The sequence below is a fragment of the Musca autumnalis genome, unplaced genomic scaffold (genome assembly GCF_047663935.1).
Source record: "Musca autumnalis isolate F117 unplaced genomic scaffold, ASM4766393v1 scaffold_3, whole genome shotgun sequence".
NCBI classification, from domain to species: Eukaryota; Metazoa; Arthropoda; class Insecta; order Diptera; family Muscidae; genus Musca; species Musca autumnalis.
Window position 1 is genome coordinate 230,629,536 of NW_027411866.1, and position 20,950 is coordinate 230,650,485.

General features: G+C 39.4%; 1 protein-coding gene across 3 annotated transcripts in view; it reads left to right on the forward strand.

Moving 5' to 3' along the window:
• The window catches only part of LOC141399090 (inositol polyphosphate-4-phosphatase type I A), a 51,160-nt gene that overhangs the window by 19,289 nt on the left and 10,921 nt on the right, over positions 1 to 20,950 (forward strand). For 2 of the 3 annotated variants that reach the window (XM_073977160.1, XM_073977161.1), the window contains exons 2-4: positions 16,656 to 17,056; positions 17,127 to 17,285; positions 17,357 to 17,620. In XM_073977160.1, the coding sequence (XP_073833261.1) occupies positions 16,939 to 17,056; positions 17,127 to 17,285; positions 17,357 to 17,620 (541 nt within the window). In that variant the 5' untranslated portion in view covers positions 16,656 to 16,938. Of the gene's footprint in view, positions 1 to 3,020; positions 3,089 to 16,655; positions 17,057 to 17,126; positions 17,286 to 17,356; positions 17,621 to 20,950 lie in introns of those variants that run through there. The other variant, XM_073977162.1, reaches the window with a different exon arrangement.

Consider the following 20,950-nt stretch of genomic DNA (forward strand, 5'->3'; position numbering starts at 1 on the left):
TTTTTGGATTGGCCCTGTCAGCGGAAAAATTGGCCTCACTCTTTATAACACCTGCCGCTTAAACGCCGAAAAATGTACGCGGATAACTTCCACAGCCACTTCTGTCACCTACGAAAATGCTATTTATTTTTAAAAAGAAAAGAACAGACCCTAGTTCTTAGCTTATTAATATTAACCGCTCATGTTATTTGTTTTTACACAGGCTGAGGGTATGTATATCTCTTTCGACAAAGCTGACCGATACATTTTAACTTGTTTTTTTTTTTTTTTCAATTCTCTAGTCATTTTAGGTTCCATAAGGATCACAAATTCAACATTTGACTAAACTTATTTTGTCCTCGAACATACTGATGTATTTTTATACCCTCAGCCTTTAGGCTAAAGAGGGTATTTACACTTTGATACGACCAAAAATGTGCCTCATAGAAATTATGGTTTTAGACCACAAGTATGTTTGTACGATATCCGTTTCAGACAATTTTGAGTAGATCTAGCAATGTCCGTCCGAAAATGTTCGGAAAATTTGTGCGTACTTTAGCTCTTGAAGGAAGTAACCGATTTGGTCCATACTTTGCACATTATGAAATTTCTACCAGACTTAGATGAGGTTCCAATATGGACTCAATCGGTAAACTCCTTCGAGTACCTCCCACATAAAAATTTCGGAAAAGTTCAGTTTAGGACCTGCTCTCGAATCGCCTTGGTTTTTGTTGTAACATCTTGTATTCACTGTCCTCTATACGAAGGTACAAGTTTCCTCAGGGGCAAGTCCATACTTCCTGAAAAAACTACAAACCCTATGACACCATTTTTATGGGTGGAGGCGCAAGATAATTCTCGAACGGAAATGCCGATTCCGGCCAAAATTTGGCCTTCGTAAAATTGTTTCCAAACTTAGTTTAAGTTCGTAGATAAGCCATATCGGTCCACTCCTTCAGGTACCTACCCCAAAAAAGTTCAAAAATATTCGGAAAAATTGTGCGCACGATAACTCTTGATGGGAGTGGCCGATTTGGTCCATACTTTACACATTCTCATAATATCTACCAGATATAGATCAGGTTCGAATATGGACTATATTTGTCCACCCCATCCCGTACATCCCACACAAAATTTTGGATAAGTTCACTTTAAGACCTGCTATTGAATCACTTTGATTTTTGTTGAAGCAACTTACATTCGCTGCCTCAATTACGATGGTAAAAGTTGTTTTAGGAGCAAGTCCATACTTCGGCGAAAATTTGGCCTTCGTAATATTGTTTCCAAACTTACTTTAAGTTCGTAGATAAGCCATATCGGTCCACTCCTTCAGGCACCTAACCCGAAAAAGTTCAAAAATATTCGGAGAAATTGGGTGCACGATAACTCTTGATGTGAGTGACCGATTTGGACCATACTTTACACATTCGCATAATATCTACCAGATATAGATCAGGTTCGAATATGGACTATATTTATCCACTCCATCCCGTACCTCCCACACAAAATTTTGGATAAGTTCACTTTAAGACCTGCTATTGAATCACTTTGATTTTTGTTGAAGCAACATACATTCGCTGCCTCACTTACGATAGTAAAAGTTTTTTTCAGGGGAAAGTCCATACTTCTTGAGCAAACAGCCCGAAGGGTGTAAAAACCCCCTATGGCACCCCCTGGTCTTTGTCGGTCCATTCCTTTAAGTACCTTTTCAGCAAAATTTTTGAACTTTAATCCTAATCAAAATTTTTGTCGGTTCATACTAGACCAAAATTTTGAAACCCCCTAAATACATAAGTTTTTTGTGAAAAAAAGTGTTTCAATTTGCACAGGCTGAGGGTATATCTCTGTCGGCAAAGCCGACTGTTAGTTTCTTACTTGTTAAAACTAGGGTCTGTTCTTAGCTTATTAATATTCACCGCTCATGTTATTTGTTTTTATTTTTGTACAGTCACAAGCTGATATCTCTTTCCACAAAGCTGACCGATACTTTTTTACTTGTTGTTTTTTTTTTCAATTCTCTACGCATTTTAGGTTCCAAAAAGTATCACAAATTCAACATTTGACTAAACTTTTTTTTGTCCTCGAACATACTGATGTATTTTCTTTTATATGGTCTACAATACGAACAAATTCTTTTCCATGAACTAAAAAACCCTACCCTTCTTATTTATTTATTTATATATCCTTCCTTAATATGCCTGTTATTCTTCTTGTATTACCCATCGAAGTAGAATATCTCTTCATTTCGTCCTAAAATTCAGAAAAAAACTTCTGCAATACATATTACCATTTTATGTTTGTTGGACACTTTTTTTGTCTCATATAATTTGTGTGTAACCATCTCTAATGGTGATACTTTCCGCCCTTTGTGGCCAATCTATTTACCTTTTTTCTCTACTTGACTTTGCTTGCTTTTACCATAACCCAACAAATTTATTTGTTTTTTCCTCTTTTGGCAATCGTCGTAGACAAACACGTACCCTCTGAGACGACTTATTCTTTCCATCCGTTTTACTAATTGCTTGATGAGGTTACGTGTTTTTATTTCATGTCTGTGCCTTTAAGCAATGATAAACAGTGGGTCAAAGTTCTTGTGGGATTGTGCATGGGGTTTGGATCCTTGCTTTCAAAATAGGACATTGAATTTGACTTTGTAGATCAAATTATCATATAGGAGGTCGTATGGAAGATAGAAAATCGAATCTGTGCAAACAAAATTTTATCCTAACTTATTAAGGTAAGGTCACATTAGGCAAATATTTGTCTCCAGCGACAGGCAGTGTGCGCTTACTGAGAACAAGTGAGCATAAATTTTAATGCATTATTTACGCCCACTTGCTCTCAGTAAGAACACACTACCGATGGCTGGAGCAAATATTTGCCTAATGTAACCTTTCCTAGGTTAGGTTTATTTCAAGTTTCTTTTCACTTTTCTGTTCCACCGTGACACTTTTACATTTTACCCAACCACTTGTTCGTTGAGAAATCGCCGCATCGCATTTTTTAGTTTTATCGTCATATTTGTTTTCTTTTTTTGCTAGAACACTATTTCGTTCAGATGATGTTGTTAACTTTTGGCATTTTCCTATCATGTGGATCTCTGTATGAGGTAAACACCGCATCGTATTTTACATGCACATGTTACGACGTACAAACTTATATGCCTACATTTTATCTTTCCCATAACCATCCCCACTATTCTTAATACCATAAAAATATATTGGTTTCTGTTTTTTTTTTGTGGGAGGCATTCCATGTAATGGCTGGCCCAGTCAATCTGCTGAATATTTTGTAGACGTAACAAAATTCTGCCGTGCATGAGTGTGGTTATTTTGTCTTTATGAATTATTAATTTACAAATATGTGGCCTATATGCCACATATGCCCATACATACATACAGTGAATGTTTGTATTTCTTTCTCTTACCTCTTCACTATGTTTTGGGTTGTTTGTCATTCATTATTGAATATATTTGACCGCTTTTGGCTGTTAAATTTACCGCAATTGCTAGCCGGCCCATGGCATTGCTTGGTTTTGGCGGCGTAGCTAAGAAAATTGATTATTTACATACATACATATACACGAACAGTTTATAGCCATTTGTGGACTTTCCCTTACTCGGTATAAGTTCATGTTGAGTAAACATTTCTTCTTAAAGCGTATTATAAAAGTTTTGAAGACAGGTGATGGTGGGGTGTCGTTGACCTTTAGTAAAAGTTATTAATTGCAACAATATTTGTCTTGCTGTCATTACCATTTTAGTCTGGATGCTACAGTGTTGTTGACACATGTATAAGATCATTAGTCATAAATAACTGAACTTAATTTTTAATAGTTTAAACTTTTAGACATTTTCAGAGAGCATAGATGAACTGTTAGTTAATGGAGTACAGATCGAATTCAAAACTAAACATTTTAATGAGAGAGTTGTGTGAAGGATTGGGAAAATTAGGGGCTCATATCTCGAGAAGTATTGACTTCTTCTAGTAAAAATCAACACGATGCAAACTGGATTAAAGCGCAAAAGTGTTCAACTTTGCGGATGAAGTAACTGAAGAAATGAACCGACGTATACTCCATCTTGAAAACTAATCTAAGCAATAGTAGAAATTTCTTCCGATATTTATTGTGCCAACAAGCCATTTTAGTTGATCACCATCGGGTTTATTTTAGAGATTTTGGAGCATTTTGTGAAGAAGCATGCGGTTGTCCACAATGTACTTAATCAAAAACTGTAAACTTTTGTGAGGGAGTAACGGGAAGGAGTTGTCCCATATAGCCCACCTTCGAACTTGATTTAGGTTTGAGGTAAATATTAAGGTGTCCAAAGTTGAACCAATATCAGTAGCCATTTTAGTTGGTCACTATAGGAGTTTTTAAAACTTTTGGACCATTATATCAGGAAGTATGGACTTACCCTCAAAAAAAAAAAATATATAATTGTAATCAGAATCGCAAGGACTACCTTCTATGAAAACTTCAATATGATCCTCGAACAGCCCTTTAACTAAACTTTAGCGAATTTTTTGACATTTTGTTAGTTCCCGGAAGAAAATGTCCGATACAGTCTATCTTCAAACTTCTATATACCCTCAGCATTTATGCTAATGAGGGTATATACACTTTCATACGGGCAAAATGTGCCTCATCGAAATAATGGTTTTAGACCCCAAGTATGTTTGGACGAAATTTGTTTCAGACAATTTGTAGTCGATTGAGCAATGTCCGTCCGTCTGTCTGTCTGGCTGGAGCGCACGATAACTCTCTAACGGATCAACCGATTCGGTCCAAAATTTGGCTTTCGTAATATTTTGTCCAAACTTAGTTTAAGTTCGAAGATGGGTTATATCGGTCCACTCCTTCCGGTACCTCCCCCACAAAAGTTCGAAAATGTTCGGAAAATTTGGACGTACGATAACTCTTGAAGGAAGCAACCGATTTGGTCCATAGTTTGCAACTCGTGAAATGTCTACCAGACTTAGATGAGGTTCCAATATGGACTCAATAGGTCCACTCCTTCGGGTACCTCCCACACAAAATTTTGGATAAGTTCAGTTTAGGACCTGCTCTCGAATCGCTTTGATTTTTGTTTTAGCAACTTGGTATTCACTGCCCCCCATACGACGGTACAAGTTTCATCAGGGGCAAGTCCATACTTCCTGAGAAAATAGCCTGAAAGTTACACAAAACCCCTATGACACCGTGTGAGGTGGTTGGAGCGCAAGATAACTCTCGAACGGATTTGCCGATTGGATACAAAATTTGGCCTTAGTAATATTTTGTCCAAAAACAATTAAAGTTCGAAGATAAGCTATATCGGTCCACACCTTCAGGTACCTCCCCCACAAAATTTCAAAAATGTTCGGAAAAATTGTTCGTACGATAACTTTTGAAGGGAGTGGCCGAATTGGTCCATACTTTACACATCCTAATATATCTAGCAGATATAGATCAGGTTCAAATATGGACTATATTTGCCACTTCATCCAGTACTTCCCAAACAAAATTTCGGATAAGTTCACATTAAGACCTGCTGTCGAATCACTTTGATTTTTGTTGAAGCAACTTGCATTCGCTGCCTAAATTACGAAGGTTAAAGTTTTTTCAGGGGCAAATCCACACTTATTGAGCAAACAGTCTGAAGGGTGTAAAAACCCCCTATGGCACTACATGTAGTTGCTGGAGATCCACTTCCATAATGGTCAATGTCGATCCATTTCTTTAAGTATTTCCTCCGCAAAAGTTTTGCTCTTTAATCCTAATCAACATTTTTGTCGTTTCATATGCCCAACATTTTTAAAACCCTCTAAATACATACGTTTTTGGGAAAAAATTGTTTCAATATAAATAGGCTGAGGGTATGTCTCTGTCGGCCAAACCGACTGATACTTTTTTACTTGTTTAAGTTACAGAGAAATATTACTATGGCAACGGTTATCTTCCTACCAGCTATGTTATAAAAGTTTAAAGTTTCAAAATGATACTTGAACTGCACTTATCCCTAGTTGCGCAGACCAAAAAACTCATTTTTCAAGTACTAAGTACTAGTGTGGATCGAACTTGATCTTACAGTTTCGTTTCTTCCTCTCCCCCTCCTGCACTTCTTTTCTATATCTTTTCAAGATGAACACAATGGTATCCTAGTGAAGAGACTGTTAACGATCAACGGTAGCAGCGCATCCTACAACCTAACCTAAGTTTTGACATATATTACGAAGACCAAATCAGTTGATCCGACTCCAAATGATGTGAAAAGGTTTTCGTCCAAATAAACTTGGGGCCTTAAACCATTATTTCAATGGGGCACATTTTTGATTCTATCAAAGTCATAATAAATACTAGAGTTGGGTAATCTAGTTCCTAGTTCCAAAACGTATGAGTAACATCATGATATGTAACGTGTCATATCAAGTATACGCAGTTTGTCCAAAGTAAAAATGTGGGGGAACTGCGAATGAACTAGACAGTTCCATATAGTTCCTTTGGCACAACTCTAAAATACCCCCATTAGCCCTAGGTTGTAATCTTCTAATCTGCTAAGCGAGCAGTCCATCTGTGTTTTTAGGTCTGCAGGAGGATGCCGACTGAATTAGAATGGACCTTCATTGATACCTAGGCGCCTCAACCCATATCAGTCAAGTCATGATAGTCCATTAAAAATAGTAAAGCCTGGGAAAATAAGGACAAGCACGCCTATAGGAAAGCAGTATCATATTTTTGATAGATTGAAGATTCGAGACGATCAGATTGAAGATTCGATTCCAGAGCGTCTCAAAAGGAAACATCCTCACCTAGAGAAGCGTTTCCGTTCCTGGTTTGGATGTGGCTACCAGTCCAAAGACTGCATTGACTGAAAGATTGAAAATCCTGTGGCTATGCTGTCTAAGGTCGGAATCCCAATCCGTTCCGAAATCGAAGAGACAGACGAGGCAGTCATGATGAGGTTTTAATTTGCCTTATTTATAAAATTGTTGCGGGTTAAGGATTGTTGCCTGCAGCTAGGCTTTTTAAATTAAAAATCCCAAGGACTATATATACACGATGGGGCCGATGACAGGTTTTTGAGGCAAAAAATCACAGGGGCAAGCTAGACCTTCAAAATTTCGTGCAGATGTTTATAATCGGCCTAGAAACTAATCTGCCAAATTTGGCTGATATTGGTTCATATATAGATATAGCTCTCTTATATATGTTCGCCCGATTTCGAGTAATTGATGGACCAAACAGGAAAATCCTGTCCAATTATGATGATATTTGGAATATGTGGCGAAGTTCGGACTGGAAATAAGTTTGACAAGTTATTTTGAAATCGGTTCAGATTTGGATATAGCTCCCATATATATTTTGGCCCGATTTGAGGTATTTGGTGCAACAAACACGCAAATTCTGTCCAATTTTGATGCAATTTAAAATGTGTGACGGAATTAGGTCTAGAAAAAAGTATGCCAAGTTATATCGAAATCGGTTCAGATTTGGATATTGCTCTTATATATATTTTCACCCGATTTTAGGTATTTCGTGCAGCAATAACGCAATATATGTCCAATTGTGATGAAATTTAAAGTGTCTGACGGAATTTGGTCTAGAAAACATTATTGAGACATCATATTGAAATCGGTTCAGATTTGGATATATCGTTCATAAATTTTCTCTGTCGAAGTTAATTGTTTTCTCATTTTAGTTGGTTGATACCGAACTTCCTTGAGAACATAGTTTAAATATTTTTCTTTTGACAAATTGGCCTAAACAGAGGCGGCTTGAATCAAGAGCTTGGTATTATTGCCGTGTTCATAGGAGACTTCCGAAGCAAGTTTTCTTCCTTCACTATAATCCACATTAGGGCGCCCTAAAATCGATTAAGGCTTGTCACATATTCAGACTCCTCTCTCAGTTCGTTTGGTTTGAATATTAAAAAAGAAGATATAGTGCTAAAATCGAATTAGGCTGCACTCATTGATAGTTTTTGGGAAGTATGTAGCTTCTTCCCTGAACCAAAGACGAAAGGAGAATCGCATGGTCTATTCTTGCTTTTGGTCATCCACCAAGACACCCTTCTGGTCGTCTATTAAGACTGTACTCTATTCGTCTATTAAGGCCATCTGAGGTCAGTAGGAAGAATCCCTTTTGGTTGTGACCAAGACTCCATTCTTTTCGTTTATGACTTCTGGTTGTCTATAAATAATCTCCTCAGGTTGTCTATTAAAGACATTCTTATCGACTGTTTCATACATGTAGCATACATACAGTGGTGTGCAAAATAATAAGGACACTCCAATCCATAACCAAGATTACATTGAAAACTGACTAAAAAAGTGAAAATTGCATTAGTTTATAAAATTTATTGTTTTCTTAAAATGTTAAGAAAAGTATTATAAAAATATTTTGATTGCTTGTAACCATATTTTGTTTATCTTTTATGCGAATTGTCATAGTTTGGTGTGTGAAAAATAATAAGGACACTTCATGACATCTCGTAATAAGGATCAAACTTGAAAGAAATTAATGCAGGTTTTTACTAAATAATGGTAGATAAAGTGTTTCAGTGTCATTAATACTTTGTAGACGATCCTTTGTTTTCTAAAACGGAAGCGCATCGTCTGGGCATCGAGTCGACCAAATTTTGGCACTTCTCTACTGGTATCGCGTCCTACGCAACCTGTATAAGATGCCAAAGGTCGCCATAATTTTATGGACACTTTCCCCTGCTTGATTTTTTAACTTCATTCCACAACATTTTTCAATCGGTTTAAATCAAGGGACTGATTCTAACAACTTAACTTAATTATCCTGGAACACCTGTTTTCATTTTGCCGTCATTTTTGGGTCATTAACCTTGCTGAAGACTCATTTGAGAGGCACACCCCCTTCAGCATACGGAGGAATTATATTTTTCAAAATTTCAATGTAATCTGGTGATTTCAAAAACACTTTGAATACTGTGTAGAGACCCCACAGCATAGTAAGAAAATGAGCCTCACACCATGCTGTTACCTCTGCCATATTTAGCCGCCTTCAGAGTATATTTTGGGTTATATTATTGATTTTTAGGTCTTCAACCCTGATAAACTCCTCTATCGGAACAAAAAAATATATTTGGTTTCATCAGACCAAAGAATGGTACGCAATTTTTCTTAGACCAAGCGATGTGATTTCTAGCAACCTGTATTATTTGCTGAATATTTTTATACCTTACACCACTACGTGGGAAGGGTATAATTTTTCGATTAAAATGATACTTTTCTGACACTAATGTGGCCACCACAGAGGTTTTTAGGAGTTGTTGATGCGTCAAAATTAATATTTAATTAGTTTTTTATTTGTAAAGATGTGGTAAAAGGGTATTTTTTAATCATCGAATAACGCATTTATTATTACAGGTGCAATTTTTGGATTTCTGCTACGACTTTTATCTTTGAAGTTCACTTAGCTGCATCCTCCACCATGGTTTTTAAAGATTCTAAGCTTTTTCTGTAATTTTTCTTATGAATTTCCTTCTTTATGTAAACATTTAATGATTTCTCGAGTAGCGTGATAACAATGCGTATTTTTACCCATATTTGCAAAGAAAAACTAAAAAATACCGGTAGATTTAACATTTAATGAATAGAAATTAATTCATTTCAAACTTTTACTTACAGGAAAGAATCACAAAAAAATAATATCAATTTATTTTTACTAAAACGAAAAACTGTCCTTATTATTTTTCACAGCAGAAATCACGGATTTTACGAAAAATATTTGTTTTGTATAAAAACTAAACAGAAAGAAAACAAAATCGTAACGGGATTTCTTATTGCAATACATGTACATTTTCAAAAATAAATTTCCATCGCAAATTCTTCCATTTTACACATTTTTTGAGCGACCAAAAGTTGTGAATGTCACTGTTCTTATTATTTTTCACACCACTGTACATATCATTTGTTGTTTCAACAATCCAACTCACAAAACTATCCCAAACTACTCTGAATGAATGAAGAAGAACTTCCCACGCTTTTATCTCGACATCATTTTCATAATAAACAAACACATCCATCCATCCTATTCTAGTCGGTGTCCTTTTGGTGGTTACCAAGACTCCATTTTTGTCGTATATCCAGATTGTCTTCGGGTCGTTACCAACGGGAATTCAAGTCGTTATTAATGCTCATATTTGGCCGTATATTAGACCATTTAGTTGTATATTAGACCATTTAGTTGTATATTAGGATTTTTGTGGACTCCTTAAAAACTACCCTTTCACCGTCTATTAAGAGTTACCTCTGTTCATCTATTAAGAATCCCTTCTGGCCGTCCACAAAGAGATTAAGAGATTCGTTAGACTCCTCAAGATAATTTTCTAGGGTCTTAATAAACAGACTCCTTTCCGATGGTATAATAGACCCCCATCTTGGGCTTAGGACTTGGTATTTCCTTTAAGACAACCATTCTAATGGACCTCCCCCACAATAGTTCAAATTTTTTTCGTAAAACATTGTGAACGATAACTCTTGAAGGAAACAATTGATTAGGTCCAAACTTTGGACATCGTATTATTCCTTCCAGATATATATCGGACCGGAATATGTACTATATTGGTCCACTCCTTCGGGTACCTCCCACCTAAATATGAACTATATCGGTCCACTCTTTCAGGTACATCCCACACAAAATTCGGAAAAATTGAATTGTAGGAGCTCCTCTCACATCGTTTTGATTTGACTTGTTTGTGTGAATAACTCATCTCGCTTCGTATCACCCCCATGTTTATAAATTACACATGAATTATCCTACTTTCGTTAACAAAATAATGCAAACCCCAAAACTTTATACACTTAGCGTATTAAGTCAATTGTTTATGTTAACACAAGTTGTAAGTCGTTAAGACAAGTGTTGTTGTTTTCTCTTCTTCTATAGTTTCATAGGCTACTTATGGCAGTCGACATATTTGTACTTCTATTATGTATTACATTACATTGCAAAACCGCCACAATGAGGGGGAGGTGTCTGAATAATGACAAACGTATTTTTTCAAATCCAACATTCCCTCATATCTTACATTTCATTTCGCCAAGAAATGATGATTGCTGGTGTTATGATGTTGTTGTTTTGCAAAAACAAAAAAAGAAAAAATCTTATAAATATTTATATAAAAATAAAATCAACATTGTTTTCTTCAATTTTATTTGCAATGTGACTGCAATTGTTTGCTGGAGGATGGATGTGTTTGTTTATTATGAAGATGATGACGAGATAAAAGCGTGGGAAGTTCTTCTTTATTCATTCAGAGTAGTTTGGCATAGTTTTGTGAGTTGGATTGTTGAAACAACAACAACAAATGATATGTATGTATGCTAATATAAGTGTGTACTTTTGTTTAATCTGTGCATAATTGCTCTTAAATAAAAGTTCAAAGTGGTGCTAAATTATTCCATTTCACAAACCACGCAAAAACACATTAACACCCCCTCTTGACATTGGTAATTTCAAGTACAAAATGATTTAATTTATGACAATTATAATGATGGAGGTGACGTGTGACGAATTAGATTCCATTGTTATGAAAATAAATAGAATTTGAAAAGAGTTAAATTTCTTTTGCAAAATGACATAAACACCATGAACAATAGTGTCCAAGGCATACAATGCAAACATAAAGATTTATTTTTGTAAGCATTCCAGAATTCCTGAAAAACTTCCTAATTATCACATTACATTCTACATGAAAGGGGTCTTATAAACGGCCAAAATATGGCATTTATGGGGGTTTTATTGGAGACCTGTAGACTAAGATAGGTCTTGTGGACAAACAATTGTGAGACTTTTTAGAAAACCTGAAGAGCGTTTTGTAGACGAACAATAGCAAGCTCAGATGGGAGTCATAATAGACGACTAGAAGGGAGACTTAAAAGACGACAAGGGAGACTTAAAAGACGGCAAAAATGGTAATCGTAGAGGACGAGGCAGAAGTGTTTATAATGACCAGAATGGAGCTTTAATAAATGACGCAAGATAAGGATTCTGGATGAACTGAAAGGGGTCCTTATAAACCATCTGAAATGATTGGTAATAGGCGACCGGAAATTAATGTACGACTTGTAGGGAGTCTCAATAGGCGAACTGTTATTATGTCAGGAAACATGGAATTAAAAGTTAACAAGCCGTGAACAACCCCACGGCAGCGGGTTCTTTTTCAATTTCAATTTTTCAATTCAATTTATTTTCATAAATGGGAACCTAGCCCATAGGGCCAAGAGCGGTTCCAAAAGCTACAAAACATACACTACTCCAGATTGACCCGGAACAACACAAAATCATCGTTCCAGCCAGTGGCTGCCACCTCAGTGTACATATGTTTGTATTTGTTTCGTTTTTCTGTGTTGGGAGCAGCATATCCCGGAATGCCTGCTCCGAATTCTTTTGGTCCGTGCCGGGACGGAGGAAAACCCAGGACCAATATATCTGTGCTCAGTTTGTCACATCCGCATCTTCACCCACATCCAACCTTCGGTTAGATGCAATAGATGTCAGGAGTGGGTGCATCTAAGGGGTTGCTCTGGACTTGTCCACGTGAGGGAATACGACAGGGACTATGTTGCTGCATGCTGCGTGAAGACGGTCCCCAGTGAGTCGTTGTCGGATTACGAAACTCCCTCGTCGTCTGACTACGAAACTCCCCCGCAGTCCCCTCGAAAACAACCGCACACACAGCCTTTAGTACCAGCCGTTGTTGTCCCAATCCCAGAGAATGCATACTTTTCGCAATTTAATTGCAATGGACTCCGAGGTAAGATCGAGGAAATAGTATATTTCATGAGTCGGAAGAACATCAAGGTCGCTGCGGTGCAAGAAACCAAGCTCAACAACAACTGTAGCTTACAACATTGTGATGGTTACAACGTAATAAGGAGTGATCGCACCAGATGTGGAGGTGGGGGATTAGCTTTCCTTTTGCACCAGTCTGTTCAATACAGACCTATCTCGTTTGAGCCTGCCTCTAATGACCCGAACATGGAATGTATGGAGGTAGCAGTCAGGTGTGGAACTGCCGAGATAGAGTTGCTAAACGTATACATCCAGCCGAGAAATAGCTGTATCTCAGATTACGTGCCTAACATTAGCCCGCTTTTGAAAGGTCATAATCGTCTGGTCCTGGGGGACTTTAATGCGCATCATGAGATGTGGCATTCGGCCCTCGGAAACGACCAGAGAGGTACAGCGCTGGCTGAGCAGATTGACAGCTCTACGTTTTGCACGGTCAATGAGCACGCCCCTACCAGAATTAGATGAGAGTGTCACAGCTCGCCAGACATACCACCTGGTCTGACAAATGACTTTACCTGGCAACCCGTCATTTCCCTTGGATCAGACCATCTCCCCATAATTGTCTCCATCAGCAGACCACCCGATTTCATCACCTCTGAACGCCGCACATTCGTCAATCATAAGAAAGCTGATTGGCCGAGTTTCAGAGAGTTCACCAATCACCGCTTCAGAGAACTGCCCAATTCTTGTGATGTTCGGGTAGCGGAAAGGACATTCCGAGACATCATCACTGCTACAGCCGCTCGCCATATCCCTGCTGGTCGAATACCCGAAGTAAGACCAAACTTCCCAGCAGAGGCGACGGGATTAGCAAATGAGGCGTGATGAGCTTCGTCGAGCCAACCCCAATGACCCCAGAGTCAGGGAGCTGACACTGTAAGTTAACAGGCTGGTGAACATAAAAGAAACAAGTGGTTAAATCATCTGAAGAGTTGCAACATTGGAGCCGGTATAGGTGAATTGTGGGCAACGGTTAAGTCACTCTCGAACCCTGGAAGAAGAGAAGATAGGACTTCAGTCACGTTTGGCGACGTTACGTTGACTGACCCGAAGAGGTGTGCAAGTTACTTCAATCGACTGTTTGTCGAGCACCCCGAGAGTGACAGGGCGAAGAGAAGAGTGTTACGTCGCATTAGATCTCTTCCTGCCGAGGATGAACCACCACAGTTTACAGTGGATCATGTTGCGAATGCCATCAGGAACGCTAAATCATCCAAAGCGTTGGGCCCTGACGGAATTTCCATGGTAATGTTGAAACAGCTGGATGAGCCGGTAGTAGAGTATCTCACTAAAGTTCTCAACCTGTCGCTAGCCACCCTTATTGTTCCCGAAGTCTGGAAAATGGGCAGGGTGGTCCCGCTACTGAAGCCAGGCAAGGATGCCAGCAAAGGTGAATCGTACAGGCCGATTTCGCTTTTGTCGACGTAGCAAAAACCGTTGAGGCCTTAGTCTTCCCCAGTATCAGAAATAGCTATCAAGTTGCCGATCATCAGCATGGATTCCGTAAGCAGCACAGCACGACAACTGCTCTGCACGCCATTACCACACATATTTGTCGAGGACTCAACCAGGAGCGGCCGTGCGATAGAACAGTGATGGTGGTGCTTGACTTATCAAAAGCCTTTGATACAGTCAGGCACTCCACGCTGTTTGAGGACATTGAGCAGACAACCCTCCGGCCAATCTTGAAACGTTAGATAGTCAATTATATGTGTGGACGCCAGTCGTACGTGGAATTCAGGAACAAGAAATCCAAGCCCCGTATAGTGATACAGGGAGTTCCCCAAGGAGGGGTGATATCTCCGGAACTGTTTAACCTCTACCTTTCCTTTATTCCGCCCCCTCCAGACGGCATTGAGATCGTAACGTATGCGGATTATTGTACGATCCTGGCGTCAGGTACCTACCCTGATGACATCTGTGAGAGACTGAACAACTATTTAACCGATCTTACCACCTTTTTCCATTCGAGGAATATGCAGATTTCCGCCTCAAATCAATATCCACTCTGTTCACCACATGGATAGCGCAGTTTGGAAGAGAATTGAATGTCGTGGTCGACGGTAGCAGAATTCCGACCACAAACAGCCCCAAAAATTTATGGGTTAACATTCGACACTACTTTCACGTCGTGCGCGCACGACAAACTGAAAAAGTAGGAACAAGGTCCTCAAGTCCCTAGCCGGCAGCACTTGGGGTGCAGATATAGAAACCTTGTTGACCACATATAACGCGATAGGTCGGTCTGTGGTAAGCTATGCGGCGCCAGTCTGGTCCCCGAGATTATGTGACAGGCAGTGGGATAAGATTCAAATTTGTCAGAACAGCAACGGGGTGCCTCCTCAAATCTACAGTGGACCATCTACATGAGGAGGCAATGATTCTTCCAGTACGACAACATTATGAGATGCTATCGTTGCAGTACTTGCTCGGGTGTTACCGTGGAAGCCATCCCAATCACCATCTGCTGGCCACCGATACACCCAGACATATCAAGAAGGATATTCATGCTCTAGAGACGACGGTCCAACAATATAGGAGTGAACCTCTAGATCAACAGTCATATCAGGCAGGTTTGAACAGCATTCACACTGACACAGTTGCTAAGACCATAAGCAATTATTGTGTGAATGCAGTCATCGGAGCACATCCCCCATCTATCGCAGTTGAAGAGCGTCCGCTGCCACGACAAACCAGAGAAGTTTTACGCTCGGGATATTGCAATCGCCTAAATTCCTATTTGGCGGGAACCGATCGCACCGTGCAAGACATTTGCCCAGTATGCGGCATGGGCCCGCACGATACTAAGCACCTTGTACAGATTTCCTCCAAAGGACGAAGGATCTGCAATTTCGACTTTAAATTACATGCGTAATTTAAGGTCTAGAGAATTATTGTTGGCCGTAAATTCAACTGCCCCGCCAAGCCTATTCATCTGACTCCAGTGGATCTGTGGTTACATCCCATCAAAGTAGCCAACTTCCTGGAACTGGAGATAGACCCAGAGCCAGATTGAACAGGAGAACGAACATACAAACATAATAATAAAACACTGTTACAACAACAACAACAACCCTAAAACTGATGAAGTGAATTTGCGAACTTGATTTAAGTTTTAGAGAAGTTTTGCAATGTCAGTCACTACTTTCGATATTTATCCTACTGTGTGCTAGTCCGGGCCAAAAACATCCATTGATCTTCCGTTGAGAAGTCACATGAGCCACCCAGACCTGCGAGGATGATCGCTCCAGATGACGTTCTGGTAGCAGTCTTTGATAAGTGTGATCCTGAAGGCAGGATCAGTGATGATCATTGGTTGTTGGTAGAAGGTCTTCTGAGGAAGGTCATAACTTCTGATGATGTGGGTGAAAGAAAGACCGACTTTGGCAGGGCATCTATTGTATGTTTCATATGTTGTGTTTCAAAACAATGGGGTAAAATCGAAAGTGGATACGAAACTTTGAAGGCCCACATCTCGTGAAGTATGGATTACAATGCCTAGTATAATACAATAGCGATAATTCGTAATGGCAACAGATTTATGTATTTCCGGTGTGTATTTCGAACAGCTGCATCGAGAAACTAATTATAATTATTATGTTGTGAGTTTATCGAAGATCTATCTACATTTTTACCATTGAAGATCTTTATGTAGCATCAATTAAATCGTCGCTGGCGAGGCAGATGTCCTATATTACCCTACAATCGTCTCGAATACAAAAACAGATGCCCCTGCAGTAACATTCTATAATCGGTTTTGCTTATTTCACTTGCATTTATTCTCTTTGTTTACTTTTTATCAATCCCATGCCTATAACCTCCTCCATTTACTTTATTCGCAATCTCTTTGTTTTTTTATTCTTAATTGCAGATAATCACATTACACATTGAAAACAAAAACAAATAACAGACTTCTCATGATCTTAGTCGCTATACAACGCCCGACCATCGTTTAAAGATCTGATCAAGTTTCTCCAACGTGTGTGGCGTGTAAAATATCCATATTCAGTTTTTCATCTTCATTTGGGAGTCCATTGCCATTGACAGAGATTACATGTTGCCACCATATGCGGTTGTTTGGCTCGTAAATTCCACACCAACGAGAACAACAACAGCGCCAGCAGCAACATCATTTTGAGGTAAACCACAAAAATATGCGTTTCAATAAGGCCGAATTAGCAACATTGGCCTCAAATCCTACAACAAAGTTTGAAAAAGAAGGATTATTGATTATTACCGAACGTCAAGAGGGTTTCTTTCGTAAAGCTGATGGTAAGCTCTTACAACATTTCATTATACCGGTAAATTTCATTGATTTCTCAAAATTTCTTTTTATATCCAGTTAACTATCCACGTTGGTGCAAATTACGTGGCAATCTCTTGTTTTATCTAAAAGATCACGATCCGAATTCCCAACCAACTGGTGTTTTGGTATTGGAAAATTGTCGACCATTTATACGCAATGAGGCACGAGAATTTGATGGTTTTGTGTTTATATTAGGTAAGCTAAACAATATGATGAACATAAATGACTAAACAATTTGTTAATCGTGTGTTTTTTTCTCTTTGCAGAATTTGAAGGCAGTTTACCGCAACGCATTTCAACACGCACCGCCCAAGATCGTTTGGAGTGGGTTAAGTGCATACAATTGGCATCCTATTCATATTTAAATCGTCAAATTCAATATTTAGAGGATCAAATTGCCTTAGCCATGGGAAATCGCATAGAAAAAGGTCTTCCCTTGTATGCTCCAGCCAGTGATGCTACTCTAATGGCTGGTCTATTGGATCTAAATGGTGCATCACAGACAAAAGCTGTGGCCAAAGTTGAAGAAGGTGATCTTATACAATTTTAAGTTTGGTGTTGTTGAGGTTTCTAATTTTTATTTATGTATGTATAAATGGTATTGATGCGTTTGGTGGAAGGTAATGGTTTTGGTGTTGGGTATACCTTTTTGATTCAATTTTTTTTTTTTAAACGAACCAGATATATATAGAGAAGAGGTCCATTCTATAGAGAGAAGACCAAATCTTCTTCTATTCTATAGAGGGAAGACCAGGTCTTCTATTCTGTAGAGAGAAGACAAAGTCTTCTATTCTATAGAGAGAAGACCAGGTCTTTTTCTATTCTATAGAGAGAAGGCCAGGTCTTTTTCTATTCTATAGAGAGAAGGCCAGGTCTTCTTCTATTCTATAGAGAGAAGATCTGGTCTTCTTCTATTCTATAGAGAGAAGATAAGGTCTTATTCTATAGAGAGAAGACCAGGTCTTCTTCTATAGATTTTTCAATTTGGGCACCATTGAATTTGTCCTTTTGTATTGCTCCTTTCGGACTTGACATTTGATCTGATTTTTTTGTTACGAATATATAATTTTGTCCTTCTGGAATAGTAAATAGTTGTGAGGGTCGCTTTGGTTTTGGAGTTCACTGGTTCTATACTTTCGCAATCCGAAATCCCAGCTGTTGATAGGTTGTGTTATCGGTCATTTTGCGTAACCTTGTCCGGTAGTTTTACGGTTTCCTTACTCTTCTTTTTAGCCTATCTATGTAATCCACGTCTCCCTGTTAGACGATTCAAGATCTCGGTTGTATGCCTTTGAAGATTTTTTTTTTTGATGGCAGGTGTTGACAGAATCAGGTCAGTTTCCAAATGTATTGTTCAGTTCATGGTAAGGCAAAGGTTGGGTATCAAGTCCTCTAGGATATGACCTCATTGTGGTAATTTGACCCAACACGTAGTGTGCAAGTAGTTTCCCCTCTTAGTTTCGGCACATTGAGCTGAAGACTGGAATTGGTAGGGACCATGTTAAAGTTCAAGTCATCATGAACGTCGCGTGTATGTTGTGCCCTTATAGATATACATATATCGCTTAAACGCTTCCAGCCGTGAACTTAGGTTTGCTTAGGTTTGGGGATGTGCAGCCACTAACTTGTGACTGCGTCACTCGGAGACCTTTCGGTCCATTGTGATCATCCAGTAGAAAAAAGAGGAAAATGCTGTTAAGAAAAGAGGAGATGGAAAAGAGAGGAGAGAGGGAAGAAATAAAAAGAGGAAGTTATTAAAAAGTAAAGAACAAATAAATTACAAGAAAGTTTAAGAGGGGAGGAATAGTTTTAGAGAAGGAAAAAAGTGTTATTTTGATGGTAGGCAGAATATTTGAAACATCATTTACGTGTTCAAGTTGCGCTGTCCCAGCCACTTCAGATTTTTGATGATATTGTAGATCACAGCAGGTTCCACAGTTGAGTAGAGAGTTAGACACGGTGGAAAGTGAACACCTACTAACATATGTCGTCTACGAGCCAGGGCTGGACAACGACACAGGAGGTGCACGATCGTCTCCAACTCCTCCTCATCCTCACAGAGTTTGCAGTAATCAGTAACATCCTCATCCCATTTGTTGGCAAAGGCCCTGATATAGCAGTGTCCAGTGATGACTCCCGTCGTTACTCTAATTTCAGCTTTACTCAGGTTCAACAGAGAGTTCGTTCTTTTGACTGACATAGACAGCCATATGGATCTTGCCACAATGCACCTAAGTTCATTATGGCACAATTCACTGGCTCTTTCGTCAGAGAACTCTTCAATTTTTTGGAAGAAATGACAAATGGGTGGTTTTATGGAGTCTAGCTAATTTATCTGCTCTTTCATTGCCCAGATAGTCGCGTTGTCCTGGTACCCAGCATAGCCGAAAGCCGTTAGTTAGCCTTCCCAAGGCTGATCTACACTTAAGGACGACATCGGATTTGATGGGTTTAAGAGCCGCTTGACTATCCACAAAGATAGTCACCGGTTCAAAGATTACTGCATCCAAACTTTTTATCAATTCCGCTGCCTTCCAAATAGCGAAAATTTCAGCCTGGAAGACACTGCAGCTGCTGTCTAGCCTGTAGGTGTACTCATGAGATAGCCTTTTACAGTAGACGCCAGCCCCGGTACCATCCTCCATCTTGGAACCGTCTGTATAAAAAGCCAGACCGTTCAGAGGGGGGTTACTGCGGTTCCAGTCGTCTCGACTAGGTATAACGACGTCTATATCGTCAAATTTCAGGACTGGTGATATATAGTCGCTCAGTTTCCCGCATTGGTGGTTTTAAGTTCAGCATTGCGTTCAGAGCAGCCTGTGGTGTGCTCCTGGTGGCTCCAGTTATGAGAATTGCGGCAGCTCTTTGCACCTTGTCAAGGCTACTGGATGTCGATTTTTCGATAAGATAATTATTCGATAAGATGGGTCTAACCACGGTGTTATACAACCAGTGTATAATCGATGAGCCGTGAACTTCAGTCGTGTTCACCTCATCTACTTCTAGATATGACCACGTCTGCTTCTAGAGATGACCACGTCTGCTTCTAGATATGACCACGTCTGCTTCTAGATATGACCGCGTCTGCTTCTAGGTATGACCACGTCTGCTTCTAGGTATGACCACGTCTGCTTCTAGAGATGACCACGTCTGCTTCTAGATATGACCACGTCTGCTTCTAGATATGACCGCGTCTGCTTCTAGGTATGACCACGTCTGCTTCTAGGTATGACCACGTCTGCTTGTAGAGATGACCACGTCTGCTTCTAGAGATGACCACGTCTGCTTCTAGGTATGACCACGTCTGCTTCTAGATATGACCACGTCTGCTTCTAGAGATGACCACGACTGCTTCTAGATATGACCACGTCTGCTTCTAGATATGACCACGCCTGCTTCTAGAGATGACCACGTCTGATTCTAGAGATGACCACGTCTGCTTCTAGAGATGACCACGTCTGCTTCTAAAGATGACCACGTCTGCTTCTAAAGATGACCACGTCTGCTTCTAAAGATGACCACGTCTGCTTCTAAAGATGACCACGTCTGCTTCTAGAGATGACCACGTCTGCTTCTAGAGATGACCACGTCTACTTCTAAAGATGACCACGTCTACTTCTAGAGATGATCACGTCTGCTTCTAGATATGACCACGTCTACTTCTAGAAATGACCACGTCTGCTTCTAGATATGACCACGTCTGCTTCTAGAGATGATCACGTCTGCTTCTAGATATGACCTCGTCTGCTTCTAGAGATGACCACGTCTGCTTCTAGAGATGACCACATCTGCTTCTAGAGATGACCACGTCTGCTTCTAGAGGTGACCACGTTTACTTCTAGAGATGACCACGTCAGCTT